The sequence below is a fragment of the Astyanax mexicanus genome, chromosome 16 (genome assembly GCF_023375975.1).
Source record: "Astyanax mexicanus isolate ESR-SI-001 chromosome 16, AstMex3_surface, whole genome shotgun sequence".
NCBI lineage: Eukaryota > Metazoa > Chordata > Actinopteri > Characiformes > Acestrorhamphidae > Astyanax > Astyanax mexicanus.
Window position 1 is genome coordinate 35830645 of NC_064423.1, and position 21441 is coordinate 35852085.

At 37.0% G+C, this 21441-nt stretch overlaps 1 protein-coding gene across 1 annotated transcript; it reads right to left on the minus strand.

The window, feature by feature from the left end:
• Nucleotides 1-1677: 1677 nt before the first annotated feature.
• Nucleotides 1678-20859, minus strand: ctr9 (CTR9 homolog, Paf1/RNA polymerase II complex component). Its single transcript, XM_007254661.4, has 23 exons — nucleotides 20707-20859; nucleotides 19244-19342; nucleotides 18125-18364; nucleotides 17894-18011; nucleotides 16990-17079; nucleotides 16639-16895; nucleotides 15453-15560; nucleotides 15119-15355; nucleotides 14925-15014; nucleotides 13780-13908; nucleotides 12829-13012; nucleotides 12640-12728; nucleotides 11925-12110; nucleotides 11721-11808; nucleotides 10183-10331; nucleotides 9261-9377; nucleotides 8210-8355; nucleotides 8030-8101; nucleotides 6389-6677; nucleotides 5093-5250; nucleotides 4231-4324; nucleotides 3631-3743; nucleotides 1678-2662 (listed from the first exon to the last, which is right to left on the minus strand). Exons 1-23 carry the CDS (start codon nucleotides 20749-20751, stop codon nucleotides 2272-2274), a joined length of 3489 nt encoding a protein of 1162 aa, XP_007254723.3. The 5' UTR covers nucleotides 20752-20859; the 3' UTR covers nucleotides 1678-2271.
• Between the last annotated feature and the right edge of the window lie 582 nt (nucleotides 20860-21441).

The following is a 21441-nucleotide window of genomic DNA, read 5'->3' on the forward strand; positions in this document are numbered from 1 at the left end:
AAATGCACAAGTGACAAACTAATATAAAGTAGTGCCATGCGTAACACTTTTTTTTAACACTGAGGAATCAGTGGCAGCGATGCCAAGCAGGACCTGCGAGTGAATGTGAATACATCTAATTGTGTTTTGAGCAAATAAATCATTATAATGGAAGAATAAAACGAGGAGACCTTATTTTTAGGTGTTTTTCCCCAAATAGATTTAATGCAGATGCTTTAATGCACTGGGATGTGCTCATGATTTTTAGAAATGAACTGTTTATAATAAGCATGCAGTATTAAATGCTGGGATGTTAATGTGCTGATATTTAGTCATTTAGTGCATTGCACTTACAAATCAAGTCAATCCAATCATGAAAAGTCAATGTTTATTAATGGTCTCTTGTTAACTAGGGCTGAATGATATGACCAATTTATATAAGCTTGTATTTCATTGTAATTGATACTATTTTGATTTATGAACAGCAAACAGTAACGAGGCCTGTAAGAAATCATGTAGAGCTGATAGAGCTGGGCAATGTGGAAAAATGTATCATGATACATTAGCAGCGGCAGATTAAGCTTTTGCTGCACATTAACTAAATATTAATTCAAATTCTTTATACTTAAGTATAATATAAAGTGTACAGTTAGGTCAGTGTTATTTAAGCACTGATATCCTCAATATGATGAATTTTAACACTACACTACAATATAAACTCCTTTCAGCAGCACTACTGTTCACTAATCATGCAGCCCTGGTGCCATAAGTGAAGGTTTTTATTGTAGACTCTAAAATCACCTCCTTCTCCCACATAAAGAGCATCTCAGACCCCCTTCATGCAGCAAATACCATTACAGCTGTTTACAGCTGTGTCTATATCTGTGTCTATATCATAGCCTGTGCAAGCACCCTACACAGCTGCCTTCATGCCTGCACATCTGTGTCACTCTACAGTTTTAACTGTGAAGGCAGGACATGTGGGTGGCTCAGTGGACCAATCACAGCCACTGCCGTCCGCATTGCATAGTTACATTTCTGAGGAGGTGAGCGCTAGGGGTGGGCAATATTACATCGTATACAATATATCGTGACACAGAAATATCATATTAAAAATCCATATCGTGATAATAGGCCTCTTCTGTCTTAAAAGTAGTATATTATTATTATTTACTGTGAAGCTTTTAGTGTATTTATTGTTTAACTGTTTTAGTTTGCAGTTTATATGCATGCACTAAATATTCTGCAATATTATTTGCTGCATTATATTATTTTATGCTATATTATTTATTTTGCCACATTATGATTATTCTGTTATACTATTATACTATATTCCTGAAATGAATGAATTATTTTAGTTTTACTATATCGGCAAGTATATCGTTATCGCAAAAATACCCTGAAATATCGTGATATTATTTTAGAGCCATATCGCCCACCCCTAGTGAGCGCTGGGGTCTGCAGCTACCCATAGATTCAACCCAATTATAAACTGGCTAAAAAAACAGCTGCAAACCATACGTTTTCACTGGATTTCCAGTTTGTCCAGTAGGTGTAATGTTTCAACAGTAAAAAGACTTGTTGTAAGTTCCAGTAATTTATTTCCAGCTTTACTTTTAAAAGAAATTGCCCTGTTCAAGATGTCCTACTGTCAGTTGGTGAGACTGTGAGAGCTATGATAGATTATGAGTGCGAACGTTTTTAAAAATGTATTTTTATTCCTCCAACACAGTTTATAAATGTACATATTTGTAACACGTTCTTTTATTCCCCATGTTTGGGCACCAGCTTGGTTTACTTTGATATCAAGAAAGCACAAAAGGAATTCTTCTACAGTTTTTACTCAAAATTTTAGGCAAAAATTTATCCCTTAAAAAAAACAACCAAACAAAAAACCCAAGAGGAAGTAGAAACTTTGATTTTTTTTTTTTTTAAAGCAATCAAAGCATCATATGTGCAGCTTCACGAACTGCTTAATGTCCGAAAAAAAAAAAAAAAAAACATGAAGTCATGATATCTAAAAAATCTAAGGTGGTACAATGGGTAGGAAACAAAATACATCGACTCTGGATGGCATTTCACAAATAACGCTTTTCTCGATTATAGAAATTAAGCTCAAAATTAAGCCCGTCCAATAGAAAAACAGGATGAACACCGATAGTAGGAATTCCTCACATGTGGCTCAAGCTTCCAGATAACAGAAATTGTATAAGGCGTCCCCCCAGGATCATGGACATCATGACAAAAGCAAAACAAAAAAAAAAAAGAGATCATTCTGTGGCATCATCAGACTCAGTCACTGTCCTCGTCAGAGCCTCGGTTGGAGGCCTCGTTGTTGGACCCCTCTGGTTCGGACTCGTTGTCTGAGCGGCGCGGGGATCCCTCGTTATCTGAGGCCTGATCGGAGGCCGGAGCAGGAGAGCCGCGGCGGGACTCGTCCTCTGATCCCTCGGATCGGCTCCTCTTGCTCTCGTTGTCTGATTGCTCAGAGTCGGACTGCGGCCGCGGTCTCCTCCTCTTCACCGGCCGCTCGGCGCCGGAGTCGTCGTCGGAGTTGGCGGAGCGGCGGGGGCTGCCCGCCTCGCTGCCCGAGCGTTTACGCCCCTGATCCGACTCGCTGTCGGACGCGATGCGCTTCCGGTGCCCCCCCTCATCTGATCCGGAACCGCTGTCCCGAGGGTTCCTGAGAACAGACAGCAGTGCTGGAGTTAGAGTGTGGAGAAAAAGCTCAGATTTCTCTCCTGAAAGCTGTTTATTTGGGTGAGTAAAGCCCTTCCCTTTATTTACAGTAAGCTTAGAATTTCAGTATTTTGTCAAAGAATGAGCACTAGCTCTGTTTAGCAGCACTGCCAGCCACAGTTAGCAGCACTAACTCCCTTAATACTCTGTTATACATCAAAGTAGCTTTACTGCTCACTACAAACTGACCAGTAGAATTCATACATAAGGCACACTGAATTATAAGGTACACTGATGATTTTTGGGGGAATTAAAGGATTATAAATGTGCCTTATTGTCCGAAAAATACGGTACTGTATTCTCAAATGATCAAGAGTCAGAGTTTACCAGTATTGGCAAAAGCAAATGTAAATGTACAGAACCAGTCCAAAAAAAGTTTTCATTATTGTAGATTAATACTAGTGTCATGCAAACAATGACGACTTAAAACATATGTAATTATTTAGTAAACAAAAAAAGTATTAAACAAACCAAAAGATGTTTTATATTTTACAATCTTCAAAGTAGCACCTCTTGGCTGGATTTTCTCATGCAGCTTTATGAGGTCGAGTCACCTGGAATTCAGGCTTTCAGTTAACAGCTGTGCTGAACTCAAGAACTACTCAACTAAGTAAAGAAAAAAAATACTTTAAGAAACTGGCTACTTTAAGAAAGCAGAAAATGAAGAGCAGGATAAGTTTATCAGAGTTACCAGCCTCAGAAACCACAAGTTAACAGCTCCCCATATAAGAGCACCTAAATTCTTTACAGAGTATTTTGGTTTGTTTAACACTTTAAGTTACTAAATAATTCCTTGTGTTCCTTCATAGTCTGGATCACTTCACTATTCATTTACAATGTTGCATATAAACATTAAATATGGTGTGTCCAAACGTTTTCTATACTGTTTAAAACTATTAATACAGTTCTCACCTGTCCTCTGCAATCTTCAGGCCATCCTCATCAGAAGAAGAGTCAGAGGAGGAAATGATGGCTTTGGATTTGATCTTTCCTTTAAGAGACGGTGGCATGCGCTCAGGTTTGGACTAGAAAAAGAGAGAGGGGGCAAAAAACAAAAATAAATGTTGGATCTTAAATTATTAAATGTATCTAATATATATAATAATAATAATAATATACAGCTCTGGAAAAAATAAGAATGATGAGTTCCTTTTTTTTACTAAATAAAAAAAAAACTAAAATATAAATCAATTAAAACTTTATGAATATGAACTTGTTTTCTTTGCATTATTTGAGGTCTGAAAGCTGTTTTTATTTTAATCATTTCTCATTTTCTGCAAATAAATGCTCTAAATGACTAATTTTATTTGGAATTCAGGAGAAATGTTGTCTGTAGTTTATAGAATAAAACCACAATGTTTATTTTAGTCAAACGTATACCTATAAATAGCAAAATCAGAGAAACTGATTTAGAGTTGTATATATTGATTAGCATAAAAGTTGAATAATTTTAATCGATTACACACAAATAAAAAAACATAGTTCAGGCCACAATAAAAATTATGTCTCTACCCTCTCAATCTTCTTGCGCTCTCTGGGTTTGCGCTGTTTCTTGGGTCTTGAGCCTCCCTCCTCGTCATCACTCCCATCTTCTCCTTTAGCTGGTCTAGAGAAACAACATTTAAAACATATATTTAAAAAAAAGAGACAAATATAATAATTTATCTGTATAAAAAAGAGCTGCAGCTAAATGACATGTCCAAAACTGAACAACATAAAACATCTGGCTGAAGGCTGAACATGTTTTTTTTTTTTTTTTTTGCATGTTTTTACTTTTTCATTTATTTTGCCAAGTTTTTCATTAATGCATAAATGAAATAGCCTAAAAGTAAATTACAAAACTACAAATTTAAAATATTTAAACAATGAACGTGATTACCATTCAAGCAGACAAAACAAAGCACAATTTATTTACCTTCATTCACCATAGTGAAATTTCTATTATGAACTTACCTCAGTAGTGCTGCTCAAGACACATGAATGGAATTTTCACATACAAACACTGAGGGTAAGATAGCTTAGCTAACGTTACTATCCTTGTCCTGTACAGCCTGCGGATACAGCTGTATTACAAGACAGTTTGTGTAATAGGGTTGTAAATTGATCCTAAGTGTGATAAGTGATGTTTAATACTTTTTTTTCATTAATTTACGTAAGTAGAGTGTAGAAATAAACTTAAACCTGCCATTCGTAAGCTTCCACACTCCTTGCTTGTCACACTGCAATACAGCTTAAATTAAAAGAGTCATGGTTTGGTAGAATTTGGCATTTTTGGACAGATCATTTTGGTTGCCAAACATGTAGTGGATCTCGAATTTAACATAAGATAAAAAAAACACTGAAACACTGCATGGTGTGCTGAAACACTCCTCACCTTCTCCTCTTCTTGCGAGGTTTCGTCTCACCCTCCTCTCCTCCCTCCTCCTCCTGTTCACTCCCGCTGCGTGGCTTCTTCTTCTTCCTCTTCTTGAGGGGCAGATCTTCGTCGGAGTCGTCGTTAACGAAGTCATCATACTCCCCTCCTTTTTTGCGCTGAAAAATCAGAACACTGGTTTTCGATACTGTTCTTATAAATGAAAACCATGAAACAGGGGTTCATGGACATAGGGAAGTGTGGTAAACTGAGATGCTGGTGCTGCTGTTTGCCCACTGCATTTATGTTCTTTAATTTCTAAAAGTAGAGTGTAGTAAATGAACTTAAACATGTGCAATATGGTTTAAATTACATGAGTCATGGTTTGATAGAACTTGCCGGACAGATAATTTTGGTTGCCAAACATTTAGTGGATCTCGAACTTAGCATAAAATAAAAAACACTTAAACAGAATACTGGTTTTTAATACTGTTCTTATAAATATGAACCATGAAACAGGGGTTCATGGACATAGGGAATTCTGGTAAACTGTGATGCTGGTGCTGTTTGCCCACTGCATGCGGAGAGGGTGGATGCCTGTGTTTCAGGGTGCCTCCGTGTCTATGTTACCTTCTGGCTCTCTGACTTTAGTTAGGCTGTTTTATTCAGATCTGCTGGAGTCATTAGAATATAACACTCTGACAATGTTTTTTATTCTCTGTTTTACATAAATCCAGTAAAAACTAATTCCATCTCTCTGCCTTTCTCTTCCTCAGGATCTTATGTCCCCTGTCCGGCCAGACTGATGGAAGTTTCTGAAAGTCAGCTCTTCTCCATCCACCACCCACCACAGATCAGCTGCTCATCATCCAGTTTATTCACCTGCCTCAGAATAGCTGCTTACTCTCCACTACTGATACATCCAAGCTTACATGAACTCTAACTGCTTTTATTACTGGCGCTGCTATACACCTGAATATATACAACCTATGTGGATGTATAAAGACTTTTTTAAAATTAATTTAAAAGCCGTTTGACCAGTGGTAGGATGGTCCTCCCCCCTTATATGTGAGTCTTGGTTCCTCCTAAAGTTTCTTCCTCCTCCTGCAGCTCTGAGGGAGTTTTTTTCCCCCTTGCCTCCGCGCTCAGTGGGGGCTCTGTCTTCTGTATTTTCTATGTTTAATGTTTTGTCTGATTCTCTGTCCTGCAATGAAATTTCTCTAAAGCTGCTTTGTGACCTCATCAGTTGTAAAAAGCGATATACAAATAAATTTGATTATGAAATGATTTGAAACAGCTTATCCTCCAAACACTCACCCGTCCACCACCGCCTCCTCCCTTCTTCTTCTCCTTGGAAGACTCCTTCATCTCCTCAGTGAAGTTCAGCAGGTTCTTGGTCTTCTCCACGTACTGAGCTCTCTGCTCCAGCAGCTTCTTCTGCTCCTCAGCCTCCTTGATCTTCTTCTCCTCCTGTTCTTTGACGAGTTGCTGCCTCAGCAGCTCTCTCTCCTGGTCCTGTTTGGCCCGCAGCTCCTTCTCCTCCTCGTCCTGCTTACGGGCTCGGGCCACGTGGTACTGCGCCTGGCTCAGCAAGTCCGAGCACTGCCTGGAGGAGCAAGACATGAACTCGAGGTCAAGTTTAGGTTTTCCTCTTATCAGACCATTACTTAATGTCCATAATATTGTTACATCTTTCAGCATTTCTGAAGCACATGCATTTTTTTAAACAACACCTCAGTTTATATTTTATAATTATATTTTATCAATCTGCTATACACAGCAACAGTTTATTATTATTTCTATTTATTTGTCTAATTAAATCAGAAGTACACAGTACAGTTCAACTTCTATATGTGGAGTTGCTTCCAAAGAGTTTGAATGTGCAAAATACTATTAATAAACAGAATTAAAGCCAACAACGATAAACTGGACCTATTGTGGCTGAATTTGCTATAATACATCAGTAAATGATTCAAATCATTTGCAGTTTACAACCGTCTTTACAGCTCACATGTACTAGATACAGTACCAGTCAAAATGTTTAGACACACCACTTTTTTTTTTTATTACATTCTAGTATTAATCTAGAATGTGGAATATGATAAAAAATGAAGACATCTAAAATATGAAGGAATGCATATGCATCCTTAAATACTTTCTTATACTTTACATTCATCAAAGTAGAACCTTTTGCTTTGATGCCTGATAATTTTGCCCATCTGGGCAAAGATCTTCTCAGTCGGTGTGATAAGGTAGAACATTGAATGGTTTTCCAAATCTCCTGAAGGAGTTCTAGAGGTGCTGAGCTCTTGTTAACTGCTTTTCCTTCACTTATATCAGGGGACTGTGAAGAACAAACTCTGTTTTTCATCTACTATATATTGTTTTAAATCATGTTTACGGTTTAAAGCGCTATATAAATAAATAAAAACATAGAATTATTCATGCTTTACTCTTATTTTATTTTTCATTTCCATTTTTATTGTTATTCTTTAACCTGTTTTTTTTATTTGACTCCTCTTTTGTATTTTCTAATTTGTACAGCACTTTAAATGACCGTTGTGTATGAAAGGTGCTATATTAATAAACTTGCCTTGCTGCCTAAGTTCATTGGCGTTCCTTCATAGATTTTACATCTTTAATATTTGTTCTTTTTTATATTGTTTACTATATTTGTAGATTCGTATAATATTAATGAGAATTTGTTGTAAATAGAAGGCACTGTAGGTGCACTAGTTTAAGGACCATCATCTGGAACAAATCCAGAATTTCTGAAGTTGTGGGGACATTTAACAGTCCTCAATCCACAGTGTCACACATGTACAGTGGGTGGTAATGACCGTGACTGACAGGCAGCTGGCCTGGAACCTTGTCCATGGAGCAGGGATAAAGTAAAAGAACACCAGCACTAGTTCCTGTTCCATGACTTTGGCAGGTCAGTGTACTTTTCTAACCTACCTTGCTTCACTGGATGCGAGAGCCAGGTCGAACCTCATCTTGTCTCCTGCTTTACTGAGATAGCTGAAGTACCTGTGTGGTTAAGGAGAAGCGTGTTAAGCGTTAAGCAGATGTTTAATAACTAAATAAATCCATCACAGGTGTTTTACACACTTTGAGCTGAGCTAAGTGAATAACTACCTGTGGGCCAGCTCCAGCTCCTTCACAGCACTCAGCACAGCTTTCAGGTTACTCTTCTCGTCCTTCAGCACCAGCGTGGCCAATCTCTGCAGCACCAGGGCAATGTTGAACATCAACACTGTGTCATTGGGTGCCACATGACGAGCCTGTGGAGCCGTAGAAAAAAAAAAAAAAAAAAGAGACAAGGAATTACTACAGATGCACAAATAAAAATATTTGGCCAAATATTTTAATTTTGATTAGTTTATGACAAGGCTGAATAAGCAACGTTAACATTACAAGCTACATTGCTCAAATCCAATTTTTTGCTCAAATCAGATCTTGACGGTTCACATTCACAAATGTAAGTGATCTGTATCTGTGTGTAATGTGAACAAATCGCCTCACATGCTGCACATTGATACCTGTATAAACTTCTCCTTCACCAACAACAAAAAAAACGTAAAATTTGAGAGGCGACTCGTAGCTTTATAAAGGGAAATGGATGAGTTTGTTAGCAGCTCATATGTAGAGCATCTTTTGCTGGAGTGGAGAGTAAACAGCTGGTCTGAAGTTCATGCTCAGGTCGAGGAGGTGAAAAAAGGTCAGGCGGTTTGCTTTTGCTGTTTTTTCAGCTATAGCTGCACAGCTGCACCAAGAGATGTGTGGGTACAAGAGAGAAGCCAGTAGCGCTAATGCTATATAAATTCTGATTTGATCGTTCACATTCATGTCGCATGTCCATGGATTAGATACAATTTAGGACCACATATGAAATTCACTTAAATCTGATTTGAAAAAAAAATCAGATTTAGCAAGTTTACACAGCCATGAAAAAATATCAGATTTGAGCCACATTGAGTGAAAATCAGATTTGAGTCACTTCAGCCTGGTAATGTGAATGTAGCATAATGTAGTGCCTTTTCTGATTGCTGAATAATCAGAGCATCCCTTGAGATCGCAAAGAACACAAGAGGATTGTAACGTGTAAATCTTCAAAAATAACATTAGAAATATTAACAAATGTTTAACTAAGGTAGTCTGCATGACTCCAAGCCATTCGTTTACAAACCCTCAGTAGCATCTGTTTGCACTCCTGCAGCTTCCCGCACTTAAACAGAGCTCGCGCCAGATACAGCAGCACTTCTGTGTTCTGGTACTTGTAGAATTTCTTCAGGCAGTTCTCGTACTGAAACACAAACGGACAATTCATATCAATGCCAGATCTTAGCAACTTATCACTCTCTTTAAAAGGAGAAATCTGGTGTGAAATGGACTTAGTAGTGAAACATTACACTGAGTACAAACTTCTGTTAAACAGTCCAACTCCGTTCCGCTCTCAGCATTCTGTAATACAGCGCATTTAGCTGATGCTTCCAACAGGTTTACAATGCTTGAGATAGGGGCATAGCATTGCCCATGCAAAGAAATTACTTTTTTTTCTCACATATTTACACCATTAACAAGCTCAAAGTAGCTCCACACTTCACTGATCGAATTAAAACAAGGTATGGTAATGTATGAATCGCAGCTGATAATAATAATGCACTTCCATATGAATTTGTAATCTGTTCCCCCTCTCCTATCTATTCATTCATTCTTTTCAGTTGAATTACTGTGAATTTGTTTCATGATAAAAGAGCCGGAGAACTAGCTAAAGGTACTGTGTGTATAAACACTAAGTTTTGAATAAACTATGTGCACTTTCAAAGCTCTTAGCGCCTCATTTTAAATGTCAGTACCCTAAGATTCCTATCAATGAAGTGCGGAGCTAATTGTGCTTGTTAATGTTGTAAAAATAGCATTTTTTTTTGCATGGGTAACTCTATGCCCCAATCACTAGCATTGTAAGCCTAGAGCTTTGAGCATCAGCTAAATGTGCCGTATTTCTAAATGCTGGGGGAGAACAGAGGTGGACTATATTCGAGTAAAGTTTGTACTCATTATCATGTCATCAGTAATTTTTTATTTATTTATCATGTCCGCATCCTCACCATCTGCACAGCACTGATGTACTGCTTCTGCTCCACGTAAATATGTGCCAAGTTCAGCCAGACATCACTGATATCAGCAGTCGCCTCCCTGACTTGGGCAAACACATCACGAGCCTCTCGGTAATAGCCTTTGTGAGCCAAAACAGCCCCTGTGATAGACATAACATACATTCAGTGCGTCAGCTGGGATAGACTTTGTCAATGTTAAGACAAAGAAAGTGGAAAGAGACATGGTTAATGAAAAAGACATGTAGAACAATATGTAGAAAAGGTCCAGACGTTCTCCTTCAATCTAATTAAAGGCAAAAATGAAGCTGTATTAGATTTAGGTTTATAATTTAAGAAAATGTTTCAAGCAGTCGATACAGTCGGTGGTTCACTTTGATTTAGTTTAACTGTAGTTTTATTGATCAGCGAAAAAATAGCTTTTTATGTCTTATTTTAGTTATAAACTCTTATAATGTACCGGATTTTTTGCACTATAAGGCGCACCAGATTATAAGGTGCACTTTCAATATTTCTTGCCGATTTTCATACATATAAGGTGCATTTTATGGTGTCGCAATGTTTTCCTTCTGATTCAGCAAGTCTCTACACTGGGTGGCCTTATGTATGAAAATAGGCAAGAAAGTGCACCTTATAATCCGGTGTGCCTTATAGTGCAAAAAATGCAATATAGAGTTTATACTCCAAATACTGTCGAAGAGTCAGACAAGACAAAGAGCACCGGATGTTAATCTACGCAGATTTCTCTTGGGTGAGAAAAGTGCTTCTGTTTATTTACAGCTGGAGCATTAGCATTAGCAGCTAACCACTAGCGGTAATGCTAATGCTGAATGCTAAGGCAGTGCTAGGCGAGGCTAGCAGCAGGCTACAAGCTGATAAAAGTAACCTCTGGCCAAAGAGCTAGCATGTAGCGTGGTTAGCAGATAATGCTAATACTGCCAGAGAACTAAACTGAAACTTCTGTATAATGCTGTACTTCAGCTGAGTAGCTTTACTGCTCCTTACATAAGGCACACTGAAAATTTTGTGTTTGACCAAATAAATGAAAAGAATGTTTAGTGTGAGAAAATAGTTTTTTTTGTTTTACTGTAGTTTTAAAATGACATTGTTATTTTAAAAAATAGACAAGAACAATACATGTAATTATTGAATGAAGTAATCAGCCATTTAATAAAAAAACTGCAGGGGAAAAATGTGTGTGGGATTCAAAATTCTGCACTTATATTCAATTCTGACCAAAACTGCTCTTTTTCAGTTCATTGCTACTTTAGGAGTTATTAAATAGCAGAATTGTTTCCATTTGTTTTCAGCATTACAAGAACCTTAAATTACCATTACAAGATTTTAAAATGTCAGAATTAAAAGAGTCAGATTCATTAAGTTTTTTTTTTTTTTTTTTTTACTGTTCACACAGATATAAGCAATACATTAAAGCCATTGAGATTTGGGTTGGAGCTGAACTCTGCAGGACAGTAGCTGAAAACCACTGTTGTAGAATTTGAATTTGAAGTTTAATGTGAAATGCTACTTACCGATACCATTGGCAGCATACAGATTTTTGGAATCATTCCTCAGCACTTGCTTATAAATGGCTAGCGCTCGATCTTGGTGTCTCTTTTCCTGTAACAAACAATCAGGAGCCATTATGACTGGATTATCTTTTTGACAGGGATGGAAATTGCAATCCCACCATTCCTTATAAAAAAAGCAAACACTTTCAAGCATTAAACATCTACCTTTTCCCGATCTCTCGTGGGCTGGTGCAGTGTCTGCAGCCACACGTTGCCCAGTGCCAGCATGGAATAGGTATCGTTCTGTGTAGAAGGCTGCTTCAGGATGCGTTCAAACTTCTTCTGGCCTGGACCCCACTCCTGCTTGGCCAAGTGGAGATTTCCAATCAGGGACCAAGCATCAGGGTGATCCTGCAAAACATCAAAATATGTGATTAAAGCTCTTTAAAGTGATAAAAAATAAATCATAGGGCCCTATTTGAGCGATGTATAAGCGAGCTGTCAAATGTGCAGCTTGAGTTAGGGCACATCTGTGTCTTTGCTATCATAATGACAGGAAAAGTATGTCTTGCACAGCTCAAAACATGCAAAAGACATGTACTAATTCTCTTAATTATTCATGGGTGTGTTTCAGCATTCAGCATTTAATCCTCCATTGCTTTTAATAGCTGAATGCGCTCTGGCTTTGGCAGATTGCTATTTTAATGGCGCAGTGCTTCTGCGCTTCTCCACAGATTAACATGACGTGCTTGTTCATGCTGTGAAGATGTGCAAGCAGCTCATTTTCAGACCACCACACACGGTTGCTATTCAAATGACACAAAAACATGGAGTGAAAATAGACTGTTGGTGGCGTGTTAGATAGCAGTGAGCATTGGGTTCAAGACAGCGTCCATAAAGCAAAAGCAAAATGAGAGAACAAAGATTATTCGGTTATTACCTGGTTGATCTGTAGAGCTTCTTTAAACCAATCTGAAGCCTCATAGAAGTTGCCCTTGTCACGAGCCATGGCACCAAGGCGCAAGTAACCTATTAATAATGACAAAACTCATCAGACTCAGTACTGTATACAAAAAAAGGCAGAATATTCACCATACCTGTAGTATACATGATTTTGAGCTGTACTTACAGTCTACATAATTTGGATGCTCTCTCAGGATGTTCTTGTACAGCTTCTCAGCCTCATGGAACTCGCACATGGCTTCGTAGAGTCGTGCCAGGTTGTAGGAGGTGGTGACGGAGATGGCATTGTAGTAATGCTCGTCGTGTTCTCCCTCAGCTTTGGCTCTTTCCAGAGAGGCCAGGAAGTATTTCTAGAGTGGGAGGAAAAAAGGGGATCAACCATCAAGAGAAGCTCAATACGGGTAAATATTAGAATTTTTTGAACATATCCTTTATTACTACAAACTTTATTATTACCCCCCTTTCACCCTGTTATTCAATGCTCAGGACCCCACAGGATAGACCATCACAAAGCAGATTTTACTGTATTTAGATGGTGGGTCATTATTCTCAGCACTGCAGGGACACTGATTAGCATGGTGGTGATGTGTTAATGGATCAGACACAGCAGTGCTGCTGGAGTTTTCAAACACCTCAGAGTCACTGCTGGACTGAGAAGAGAAGGAATCCTTCTGTGAGCACTAAGGAAGGTCTAGAGTATGAACAGCATAATCTGTGCAGTTACAGATTCAGAGCTTCTGTCTCTGACTTTACTGTATCTACAAGGTGGAGCAGCTGTAGGAAGAAGTGTGTAATAGAGTGGAGGACAACGAGTGATTAAACAGTGTTTAAAAACTCCAGCAGCACTGCTGTATCTGCTGAAACTCCAATAGAAGTAGGACCCCAAGCAGCCATCTAGCTAATGCAAAGTTATCTAATGGATATTAAAAAATAAGATCGCATAACAGAAACACTAAAATCTGTAGAAAAAATTTCTGTGCCTTTTCTAAAGCTTTGGGGTATTTTTAATTTTCCAAAACGTACCCAGGCCTGGAATTAGTTATTTTCATGACCGTACAAACCATGTATGTATATAATTTAAGTGGGCATGTTATGTTTGAGTTGTCACTGCTCTCACCTTTGCTTCTCCAAGGTTGCCCAGTCTAAAATGCAAAGCCCCCAAATTGTTGAGAATCTCAGGAGGAACGTCAGCCTGAACCTTCTCCTGAAGAATGCGTGTAGCCGTGCCGTACGCAGACAACGCTCCCTAGGAAAAATTAGGAGCTTGTTATAAAAACTTTTAAATGAATTTTAAAGTCAATATACATCCACACAGGTCTAATACATTCAGGAGTATAGCAGCGCCAGTAATAAAAGCTGTTAACAGTTCAGGTACACTTCAATGTAATTGGTTAGTGGACAGTGAGCAAATAGTCTGAGGCAGGTGGATTAAAGTGGATGATGGCAGCTGATCTGTGGTGGGTGATGGGGAAGCCTAACTAGCAAGAAAGCTGTACAGTTCTTTCACCAGTAAAATAGTGTGTTTGGGAGAAAGTTTGATATATATTCAGATATTATGGGATGCATTAAACCAGTCTAATTAAGGTCTTTATCTTCTGAGATCTCTGCTCAGTCAAGCTGGTTGGACAATATTTTCTGCAGAAGATGCCTATAGCAGGGTTCATGCACTTTTTACAAATACATTTCCAGGATTTTTTCATGACTTTCACATGCCTTCAAGGCAAATTTTCATGACCATACGATTTTTTAAAGCATCAGTGCAGACATGGACAATAAAACCAAAAAATCAACTAAAATTATAATAGAAATTTATTGCAATATGCCTGAAATGGATCTGATAAAAATGTTGACACACAATCTTTAATAATAAATTGTGCGTCAGATCCTGAGAGCTTCGTTATGTATGGCTTAATTACTGAATTAACTCTGAGCTGATGTATCTGCTAGCTCAAAACAAATTTTCTCCGTTGATAAACGGAAACACAAAGGTTGTAGACCAAATTTTCATGACTTTTCCAAAACTTTATGGGTGTTTTTATTTTTCCAAAACTTATCCAGGCCTGGAAATAGCTATTTTCAAATTCCAAGACTTTTTCGAGGTTTTTTACGACCGTACGAACCCTGCTATAGGCCATCAGAAGCCACTCTAGACTAGACTCAGAATAAAATAACCATTTCCTGTTTATTTAAAATATGCCAGGAGTCAGTGGATTAGATTAGGACATGTGTATTACAAACTTACACTTAATCTGTTCATCTTACCTGGATGTCTGTCTGTTCCAGAATCTGTGCAAGCTCAATCCAGGCCTCTACATCATCAGGATACTGCTCTGTGACTTTCTTTAGATGGCCCTGAAACATTAAATCAGAACAGACAAAAGCATACCTCATTAATGCAGTTTAAATAAGGAAAGCAAGTGAGTCACATTATATTTCTCATAGAGGCAAAGACATACTTTAGCAATATCCCTCTTCTCCTGGTCATCTGAGGTGGCATAAAGTGACCCGAGGATCTTCATGGTCTCGTAGTTATTTGGGTAAGCTTTCAAGACCTTCTCGAAGCACTGTGCAGCGTTTTCTTTGTCTCTGCGGTACACGTACATCTGACCCAGACCAAAGAACGGCAGCACGAAGGTGGACGAGGCAAACTGAGTGGCTTGGTAGTAGTACTGAAAAGCCTGGTCGTAGTCCTCCTGTGTTCATAAAGGAAATACAGAAAGATGAATATCAAGAGATTAAGATTTAAGTGTTGTTAGGGAATAAATTGGGAATTCTGCTCTGAATTCTTACCTGAACGTGGAAAGAGCGGGCCAGCTGATAGCAGCTTTCAGCCTGCATGGCTTCAACCTCTGTGTTGTGAAAGGCATGAAGAGCCAAGTGCTGTACTTTGCTGTAGTCCTGGAAAAAAGAAACATAATTTAAATGACTTGTGTATTGATAATACATATCTATTATTAAGTATATATATGGGAACTTTAATGCACTTGTAAAAAAAAAAATAGGTAGAACAAACATATTTATTGCAAATATATTTATTGCATTGTATACAATTAAGTGATGCTGGTCTTTTGAAAAGCTTGATTTTTCGTGTAAAGCTATATAGCTGATAGTGCTGCTAATTTTTAAACACTGTTATTATTACACATAAAAAAAATAAAAAATCATAAATGTTTGCTAAATAATTATATAATTATGTGTGAAAAAGGTCTGGAGCAAATAAACTAAGACAATTAAAAGATAATTTTTAATGTCTTAAAATGTTATATTTATTAATACAATAAAATATAGTATTTTAATTTAAGTCAAACTGCATGCTTTATTAATTTATTTAAAAATGTTTTTTTTATTTTATTTGTACTTTTCTTGAGAGATTAAAAAAAATAATAATAAATAAAAAAATAATAGCATAACAGAAACACGAAGATTTGTAGAGAAATTTTCCATGACTTTTCAAAAACCTTTTATTTTATTCCAAAACCTCTTATTCCAAAACCTTTACTTTAATTTTTCCAAAACTTATCCAAGTCTGGAAATTGCTATTTTTAAATTCTATGACTTTTTCAGGTTTTTCATGACCGTACAAACACTTCCAGTGTTGAACCAAATCAGTGAAAAGACAATTTGAAGTCTTAATAAAATATTATATTTAGAAATTCAATAAAATAGTCTTTTTTTAATTAAGGTTAAACTATATGATTCGTTAATTTATTTAAAATGTCATTTTATTTTGACTTTTCTAGGAGAGATTCTTCCCCCCATTTACATTTTTTCACTATTTTATTCTATAAGTCATATTTTGGTTTGTATGTTTCTTTAATGGAGTTCAGTGCTCAAAAAATATTTCTACCAGCAATTAAAATTGAAATAAAATAAGATTCTAGATTGCTTCTTTGGGGAAAACAAAAGAGGTCAAATGAATCAAAACCTGTTCAGTATTTATCTAAGTTTTATTTGGTTACATTATAATTATCTTTACCTTTTTGAAGAAAAAGTGATTCGCCAGGTGGTTGAGCACCATGGGGTTGCTGGGGTCGATGGTGTACGCTCTGGAGAGCAGCTGAACTCCGTTCTTGATGGAGTCAGCCTCTTTGTTGTTGAGCTCCAGAACGGCCAGACCAACCAGAGCTCCCACACACTTGGAGTTGAGCTCCAGCGCACGACCGAAAGCCAGGCGAGCTTTCTCCAGCTTGTTGAGCTTCACGAAGCAGTGCCCCATTCCAAGCCTCACTTCAGCTACAGACCAGAAAAGAGAAATGTTCATTCAGAGACAATGTAGAAAACAAAATACAAATAAAAAGGTTTTGGAGGAGGATTCAGTAAGATTTACCTGGACAGCCTGGGTTTGTGCGTAGTGCTTTTTTATAGTAGGCCAAAGCTCCCCTGTAATCCTTTTTGTTGAAGGAAATGCAAGCTTTACCTGTGAGGAAATAATGTGATAGTTTTGTTAAATAAAAAGAGGGAAAACAATAATTCCCACCCCTTTTAGGAAGGTATTTTTCTTTTGCATATAAAGTTGTCTAGGTGTCTAGGTTTTTGCTGTCTTAATAATTTAGGCTAATTAAATACATATACATCTCTGGAAAAAAATAATAAGAGACCACCTAAAAATTTTGAGTTTCTTTGATTTTACCAAATTGAAAACCTCTGAAATATAATCAAGAGGAAGATGGATGATCACAAGCCATCAGATCAAACTGAACTGCGTAAATGTTTGCACCAGGAGTAAAGGCATAAAGTTATCCAAAAGCAGTGTGTAAGACTGGTGGAGGAGAACATACCAAGATGCATAAAAAACTGAGTTTTCCACCAAATATTAATTTATGAACTCTTAAAACTTAATGAATATGATATCTTTTTTTTGCATTATTTGAGGTCTAAAAGCTCTGCATCTTTTTTATTTTTTCAGCCATTTCTCATTTTCTGCAAAACAAGCTATACAATATTTTTATTTGAAATTTCAGCTGTATATTTACATTCTAGTACAGCTCACTTTAAAAAGAAGTACAGTCTTAAAAAGCTCCAGAATTCTTATTCTCTATACACACACACACACACACACACACATATATATAATTACATCAGTGGAATAAAATAAATCTTAAAATGACAATAATAATTTCTGTGGCAATATATTACTCAAGCAAATAAAGTTATTGTATGTATTGCATATTCTCCATCCCTGCCTCTAAACGTTTCTGAAAAGACCACAAGAACATTCACAGTTCACTTACCCAATAGTGCCGGTATATTGTTTGTGGACTGGTTCAAGACGAAATGAAACTGGGCATCTGCCTGATCCATCTTATCCCCTTCCAACAGGCAAAAACAAGCTCTTCCCAGCAAGTGGTTCTGATACAAACAGACAAACAAGAACACTAACTTTATCTCAGCCCACTGCACAATAAACAACTTCCCATATCAACACACTTACTGTGAAATACACATCTGTCCCTTTCTCTCACCTGATCGTACATGATGATCTTGTCTGCCATGGTGTAAAGCAGGGTGGACTGGTTGATGAGATCCTTCTTTGCATCTTTGTTCTTCTCTTTGCGAGCCTGCTGCACATAGTACGCAGCTAACGTGTCGAGACAAGTCATCTGGTCCTTCTCGTGATCTCTGTAGTCGAGGTTTCCATCGATACGAGCCGCCTCCAGCAGCTTCACAAAGTCCTCCGTCTTTCCCTGCTTGTAGTACTCCAGCTGTGAAGAGTCACAGAGATGTTAGTAAGATTTCAAAGTTGATAATGTGGACAGGATGGCCATATGGACCAAATGCCCGCATTGTAAGCTAGACATCAGAGTCACGTTTGTTTGCAGTGGTGTTGTGAACAAGAAACCTGGACTGCTATGAATTTGGCATTTTCTTTTAGCAGGATAATGCTCATCTACACACAGCAAGGGTAGTAATATTTCCAGTAATATCTCTGCCAGATTTATAGGACCAGTTGCAATGTTAGTTTCAGCAACCTACTAACAGTGCTGGGCGGTATGACCAAAAATGTATATAACGGTATTTTTCAAGATTCTGGCGGTTTCACAGTATATTACTGTATTATTCATTTTATTTATTTATTTTGCATGACTGGGCTTTTATATAGGTTTGTAACTTACTTATAAAACATTACATCTTTACATAAAGGCTTTGATTGGTATTGAGTTTACTTTGTCGCACAAAATAAAAAAATATATAAAGAAATCCGACTTAATTAGCAGAAAAACAGCTGAAGAATGTAAACAATAGACCTTAAAAAAAGAGATACGCTAACAACTTTAACACAACTTCCTTTACAAAACTAGACAAATATTTCAGTCCATAAACACAATAAATGGACTTAAAATTCTTAATGTTTAATATCAATTTACAATATGTTATTATTGAAGCCAAGTCATTACATATTTCCCCAGTTAACATAAATTTAGTTCAGTGTGCATTAAAATTATCCTTTAAGCTCCAGTATTAATATATTTAAAAGGGTAACACTTACTTCCTCATATGCAGAGTTTTATCTCTTGTGCTGAATAAAAGTCACAGAATAAACGGCTTTTTAAAGTCACAAAAAAGAGCAGATTCAAACTTACAGCAAGTGCTATCCATATGTGCAGCTGTGTGTGTTCTTGTTTGAGGATACTGATGACTTCGTCTCCTTCTGGTAGCTGATCGAAATCAAGCTCAATCACCTAAATCACATAAAAAATAAAAGAACATTACTCAGCACAGCTGGTTCAGAAGTTATAAATCTCATTGTGGACATTTTTGTGGACATTATAGATCAGTTCAGCAACCTCAGCAGAATTTCTCAGTCATACTGAACTGATGTGAATATAAGCTACTTTTTGTCAGGCCAACAAACTTACTATGTTATGGGAATTTAGGGATTTAAGGATATAGACATCTCTTGTGAGAATGTGGAAGAGTACTCTTAATTGCAGGATAATCTAAATAAACCTCTGTGAATGTCTCAACTATCCTATTTGGGAAACAGTAATTGTTATTGTTTATAATTATAATCTGTAGTTTATTCATGCATCATTGCAATAAATGAGATATAACTCTGAAAAAAATTAAGAGCCCACTTAAAAATGACGGGTTTCTTTGATTTTACCATATTGAAAACCTCTGAAATATAAACAAGAGGAAGATAGATGGCCACAAGGTATCAAACAAATTGAACTGCTGCTTGAATTTTTGTGCCAGGACTGAAATAAGGTCAACCAAAAGCAGTGTGTAAAACTGGTGGAGAAGAACATGCCAATATGCATGAAAACTGTGATTAAAAACAGGGTTATTCCACCCAATATTAATTTCTGAACTCCTAAAACATTTAAATAAATGCTATAAATGAGAATATTTTTATTTGGAATTTAGGTGAAATGTTGTCTGTAGTTTATAGAATAAAACAACAAGGTTTATTTTTCAATGTTCAAACATATACCTATAAATAACAAAATCAGAGAAACTGATTCAGAAACTGAAGTGGCCTCAATTTTATTTTTCCAGAGATGTATGTATCTAAAGTTGACAACACCATCTAGCTATAGTTAGTAATAGAGCTGTGTCTGTAATCACTTTTATACTTTACCACCATTATTACTGCTTAGTAGTAATTAAGTAACTCAGTAAGTAGTAACTGCTGTCTTTAATAACAAGTAAATAACTTACATAACGTTACATTTCACTTTACCTATAGATAGATAGATAGATAGATAGATAGATAGATAGATAGATAGATAGATTAATGAATAAAAATAGTTAGTTATATAAAGAACACGTGTATTACTGCTGTCAGAATTAACATTAACTAGATTATTCCATAAAATACAACCTCTCATTAAATTCAGCCCAACGTTTTCACCTTTTTTACACTGATAGCTTTAGCTACATAACGACCTAACGCTAACTAGTTACGTTAGCTGAGCTAGCTGGCTAGGCTAATCGGACAGTTAGCAGACGCTAGCCTTGTTAGCTTTAACTAGCTGAGCTACGAATAGCGCTGGTTACAGTAGAGAAATTATACAATTTAAGCCGTAAAGCGGCTACAAACCTCGTCCGTGTCCCGCAGGGGGATTTCTATAGATCCCCGAGACATGGTGGCGGGTCTCCGGCTCTCCTCAGCTCAGTAAACCTCAGTAAAGCTCCAGCCGACAGCCCGCTGCTGCTGCTCCCCAACAACAGCCGCGCTTCAGCTCCCGGGTCAGCGCCGCCGGAGAGCAAAATAAAAGTCCCCCAGTAAATAATACACACGCCTGTCCTGGGTTTACACTGTCCACCGTATGGAGCAGCAACTGAGCAAAATCATTTATTATAAACGAGTTTATAAAACTTTAATTATTGTTATACTGAAAATGTATTTTCAGTATTGGATGCATATTTTAGTATCAGATGAATATTTTAGTAATATTCTTTGTTGTTTAGGGTATTTACAGTGTAATAGTTCTATTTTCTTACAGTGGTGTCAACTTCTGGAGTTAAAGCAGCTGGAAACATGCAGGACGGGCAATTTATTCTCATTCAAATTTTTTTTTAAAAAGTTCACAGGGTCATAATAAAAAAAATCTACAGTAATATTCCTTGTCGTTCAGGATATTCACAGTATTTTTGACCTGCTTTTTAGTATCAGATGCCTATGTTAGTATTGGATGCATATTTTAGTGTCTGATGCATATTTTAGTATTAAATTCATATTTTAGTGTCGGATGTATATTTTAGTGTCGGGTACATATTTTAATATTGGATGCATATTTTAGTTTTGGATTCAAATTTTTGTATCAGATGTATA